General features: G+C 68.0%; 1 protein-coding gene across 1 annotated transcript; it reads right to left on the bottom strand.

Moving 5' to 3' along the window:
• Positions 1-2,634: 2,634 nt before the first annotated feature.
• On the bottom strand, positions 2,635-4,301 carry KCNF1 (potassium voltage-gated channel modifier subfamily F member 1). The gene has a single exon (XM_008162413.3). It carries the CDS (start codon positions 4,282-4,284, stop codon positions 2,779-2,781), a length of 1,506 nt encoding a protein of 501 aa, XP_008160635.2. The 5' UTR covers positions 4,285-4,301; the 3' UTR covers positions 2,635-2,778.
• Positions 4,302-5,032: the final 731 nt, after the last annotated feature.

Here is a 5,032-nt window from a genome sequence, read left to right as displayed (position 1 = left end):
AGGTGTCAGGGGGCTGGGGAGGCACTGAATTACCCTCCTGCGGGGGTCGGGGGTGGGGGCTGGGGAGGGGAGGCCCGAGCCTGGCTGGCTGAGCAGGACCAGCAGCCCCTTCGACGCCAGGGCTGGGGGAGGCAGGGCCTCTGCCTGGAAACCAGTCCCGTGCCCGCCTGTGAGTGCCCGCCTCCCCCAGCAGCGGGACCCTGTGAAGCGGGGATGTCACCCGCCACCATCACCCGGGCAGGCGCTAGGTCTGCCTGCCGCTCCCGTGTCCTCGGGGGGGGGGGGGGTGTGGAGCAGCTCCAGGTCCCAGTTTCCCCATGTTCTGGGGTGTCATGTCCTTGCTGGAGGCGGTACCTCCAGACCCAGCTGGCGGGGTTCGGGCTCCAGACACCCCCTAAGCGGCCCGGCTGCACCCTGACTCCGCGCGGCCTGAGCGTCTGGTCCGGAGAACGCGCTTCTCTCCCCTCCCTTTCCTTAAAGACCCGGACCCGAGCGACCCTCATGCACGGAGGACACGCAGCAAACCTCTCACGCTCTCGGCTCGGCTCCTTCCAGTGGAGGAAACGGGCTCCAGGAGGCTGTGTGGCTGGAAAGACACCTCCCGACCCCCAGGTGAACAGCAGGGAAGGCGCCTCCCAGCCTCTCTCTCCAGCTGCCCTGCCCCCAGCCTCTACCCCTCCCCTCCCCACCCGGCTCAGAGCCCGCAGGCCACACCGGCTCGGGGGCAGGGGCACAAAGAGAGGCAATGCACCCACTCAGCAGGCCCCACTGAGCCCACAAAACAGGCCCCTCTTCCCGGACCCTCCCCTCCCCCACTCCTTCCTCTGCCTCCCACGGCCCCCTGACCCAGCATCTCCCTGGAGAAACGTGTGTGTGTGTGTGGGGCCGGGGGGGGGAGGTGTGTGCATAACATTGGCTCAGGGACTTGCACCCCACAAGGGCGGCCCTGACTCTCCCAAGGCCCCTCTCCTAGGCCCCCTCCAGCATGACACCCCCCCACCCCTGGAGTCCCCAACACAACAAGGCCTACAGCCTAGGCTTTAAACCCTGGGAGGGCAGACCTGGGTGGGAACCCAGGAATCCTCCCTCTTCACGCATATGGGAAAGCCAGGGCCCAGAGAAGGCCCTGCCCGGGATGCTGCAGACCACCCCCCCCCCCCCCCCCGCAGGCTCCTCGCTCTGCACCCGCTGCCCCGCAGGGGAAGGAAGGACAGAGCTCTGGGGTTCCTGGAGGTGGGAGCCTAGGAAAGGGGCCTATTGGGACCAACTCTGGGCCAAGGAGACCGCCTTTGACCAAGGACAGCGTGGCAATGCCCTGCCCCCACTCCCCCTCTGCATGCCCAGCCCAGACCTGAGGAGGCCAGAGTGTGCAGCCCAGAGCCACAGCAATGGCCGCCACCCCCTGAGCAGTTCCTCTGTGCCAGGCACCGTGCTAGCGCCCTGATTCTCTGAGGGTATTTCTAATATTCCCATTTTATAAGAGCTCAGAATGAAGGTCAGAGAGTTGAATCCACAGGCCTCAGCCCGCACGGCTAAGGAGTGGTGGGAGAGGGGAGAGGAGAGAAAAGTGTTTGAGCTAGAAGGATCTCAGACATCTCTTCCTGGTTTCGGACCCGGGTCTGTCTGTCTCTGTTCCCTGGGGCTCCCCACCCAGGCTGGCAGGGGCCACCTCAGGCTAGTCCACCTGCTCCCTCGGAGGTGCTGGTGCGAGGAGGGAGGAGCTGCAGGGCAGGCGTGCCCAGCCCAGGGGAGCCCAGCACCTGTCCTGGTCTGTAGGACCTTCTCCCCTCACGCGCCTAAACCGGTGCCTCGCCCTCGGGTCACCTGGTATCGGAGAGAGTGCGTGACCTGGCCGGTGTGGCTCAGTGGGTGAGTATCGACCTATGAACCAAGAGGTCACCGGTTTGATTCGGGCTCGATCCCCAGTAGGGGGCACACAGGAAGCAGCATCGGGGACCGCCCTCCCACCCCCGGACACTCTCACATCAATGTTTTTAGCCCTCTCCCTTCCTCCCGCTCTAAAATCAATTTAAAAAAACCCTATTTTAAAAAAGAGAGAGACAATGCTTGGGCTTTGGGATCGTCAGATCTGGGATTGGATCCCTCCTTGGTGTGACCTTAGGCCTCAGTTTCTTTACCTGTAAAATGGGGATAGCTACCTAGCAGGGTTGCCAGGAGGAATGGGAGGCAGCTGTGAAAAGGGCCTCGCGCAGGTGATAAATCCGTGGTAACCGCCTGCCGGGTGTGCCCAGCTCGGTGGCCCTCGCCCTCCTGGGCGGGCCTGGGAGCAGGCTTCTCCTCAGACGGAATCAGCAGCCGCGGGCACAGAGCCTCCTGGAACGTGGCAAGGCTCCTTGGCGCCGAGCCCTGCATGCGAGCCCTTCTGCAATGAGCTCCCCACTAAAAATACCCCCCGGGCCGGCACACCTACCGCCGGGCCCGGCACCGGGCATGCCTGAGCCACCCACATCCCGGGGTCGGGCAGGGGTGAGGATCCCCAGCCTGAAAGAGAACCTGCCACACGGCGTGTGCACAGAGCGGGGCTTTATTGAAAGAGATACAGAACGGGACGAGGGTCATTGCCGCCCTCCATCACCCCCCTGCCTTGGCTCCTGGCCACCCCTCCCCCGCCGCCGGCTCCCGGACCGCCAGCAACACAAAGGGTCTCTCCCAGCCCCATGGCAGGCGCCCAGAGGGCCTTCAGGGCTCTGCTCAGGAGGGGAGGGGGGGGGCAAGGACAGTCACCGCATCCGTCCACCTGCGCCCGGACGGCCCACCTCACTTGCAGCTCTGGAGCCGGGTCCTGTGGTGCTTCTCCTGGGTCAGGAGGGGGATGACGGTGTCGCTGTGGGAGACCCTCAGCCGGCTGCCCCGGGCCCCCTCCTTGCCGGCGGCGGCGGCGGCGGCGGGCTCGGGTGGGAGGATGTCCAGGTCGCCGCGGGAGCCCACGGCCTGGCCCTCGCCCCCGCCGGCGGCGCCGCCGGAGTTGAGCTCCATGAGCTCCAGCTCGTGCTTGGCGGCCGTCTCCAGGACGCGCTGCTTGTTGTAGTAGCGGACGAAGTTGTTGATGATGGGGTGGATGGGGAGGGCGATGGCGATGACCCCGCACAGGAAGCTGATGGCCGCGTTCAGCTTGCCCAGCGTGGTCTTGGGGTAGATGTCGCCGTAGCCCACGGTGGTCATGGTGATGATGGCCCACCAGAAGGACTGCGGGATGCTCTTGAACAGCGTCTCGGGGTGGCCCTGCTCCATGGTGTAGCCGAGGGCGGAGAAGACGAAGATGCCCACGGCCAGGTACATGAGCAGCAGCCCGAGCTCCTTGAAGCTGCGCTTGAGCGCGTAGGTGAGCGTCTGCAGGCCGGTGGAGTGGCGCGCCAGCTTGAAGATGCGGGCCACGCGCATGATGCGCAGCGCCTGCACCGCCTGCTGCACCTTGGTCAGCTCCATCATGCGCGCGCCCAGGTGCGTGAGCGTCAGGCTCACGTAGAAGGGCAGGATGGCCAGCACGTCCACGACGTTCATGAAGGACAGGGCGAAGTGCAGCTTGTTGGGCGAGGCCAAGAGGCGCAGCAGGTACTCCAGCGTGAACCAGCCGATGCACGCCGTCTCCACGCTCTCCAGCGCCGGGTGCTCCACGCGGCCGCCCTCGGCGTCCGGCACCTGCAGCTCGGGGATGGTGCCCATGCACATGACCACGGACGACAGGAGGATGAGCAGGAAGGACAGCACGGCCACGGCGCGCGCCGGCCGCGAGGACTCGGGCTTCTCCAGGAACTTCCAGACGCGCTGCTGGCAGCGGCGCCAGCGGCCCGCGGCCGCGTCCAGGCCCAGGTCGTCCAGGATGAGCTGCACGCGGCGCGCGATCTCCTCCAGCTCCTCGCGCTTCTCGCGCAGGTGGCTGCGGCAGCACTGGTCCAGGAACTTGAGGTCCACCTTCCAGAAGTCCATCTCGCCCTTGAAGCAGATGGGGCAGATGCCCTTCTTCATGTGCACCTCCCCGAAGTAGTACACCTCGACGACGCACTTGAAGGCGTCCGGGTCGCGGTCGAAGTAGAACTCGCGCTTCCCGGGGTCGTAGTCGTCGCACAGCGAGAAGATGCTGTCGTAGCCGCCGGCCAGGCAGGTCAGCAGCTCCGCCAGCCGGGTCTCGGGGTACCGGCACAGCAGGTCTCCGTACAGCACCTGCCGCACGCCCCCGACGTTGACCACGATCTCCACATCCTCGCCAGCCCGGGAGCCCGGGCTGTCCGGCTCCGGGAGGCTGCGCTCCCCGGCTCCGTCCATTCTGCCGGCTCCGCGCCCCGTCGCTGCCGCCGCCGCCGCCGCCGCCGCCGCCCGGGCGTCCGCCGGTCCCACCGGTGCGCGGCTCTCGGCTCTCGGGGAAGCCCGGCCGGCGCCCGCCTGCTCGGAAGGGCGGTCACAGCGGGGAGCCGCCGGCGGGGACGCGCCGCGGAGGAGGAGGCTGGCACCCGGCGGGGCTCGGGGCGGGCATCCGGGCGCCGGGGCGCGTAGGCGGGGCGGGGGTCTCGCGGCCTCGGGCCCCGCCGCGGGCACTCACCTCGGCTCTCCGAGCGGCGCGGTCCGCCCCTGGGGCTCGGCTTCCTGCAGAAGCGGGGTGCCCTGGGTGGCGGCGGGCAGGGTCCCCTTCCCCGGGGCGCGCAGACAGCGCCTAGCGGGTCCCGGAGCCACGCGGGCCCCGGCGTGCGTCCCCCGCGCCGGCCGTGTCCCTGCGCTCCCGGCCGCGCAGTCCGCCGAGGTGTTGGGGGAGCGAACTTGGGCCGGCTCTGCCCGAGCCGTTCCCGAGCACAATAGGAATTCCGGCCTGACGTCAAGAGCCTTTCAAACGGTACCCTCTTCTGGTGAAATCCGGCAAGGCACGCGTGGCAGCCGCTTAACCCTGGCGCAGACGGCACAGCTGCGCCCCCCACCCCCCTCCCGCGCCAGGCCCGCCCCCTCCCGGCGCAGCGGGGCGCCGAGGGCCGGCCGCCGGGAAGTTTCCCTGAGGGAAGATGATGGTGGAAGACCTCGGGTG

This window comes from Eptesicus fuscus, chromosome 16 (genome assembly GCF_027574615.1).
Source record: "Eptesicus fuscus isolate TK198812 chromosome 16, DD_ASM_mEF_20220401, whole genome shotgun sequence".
Classification (NCBI taxonomy): domain Eukaryota; kingdom Metazoa; phylum Chordata; class Mammalia; order Chiroptera; family Vespertilionidae; genus Eptesicus; species Eptesicus fuscus.
The sequence above is the reverse complement of the archived record's forward strand: the minus strand, read 5'-3'. Positions and strand labels throughout refer to the sequence as shown.

Excerpts from the sequence above, each read along its gene's own strand:
- KCNF1 (XM_008162413.3), bottom strand. The coding sequence starts at position 4,284 with ATGGACGGAGCCGGGGAGCGCAGCCTCCCGGAGCCGGACAGCCCGGGC.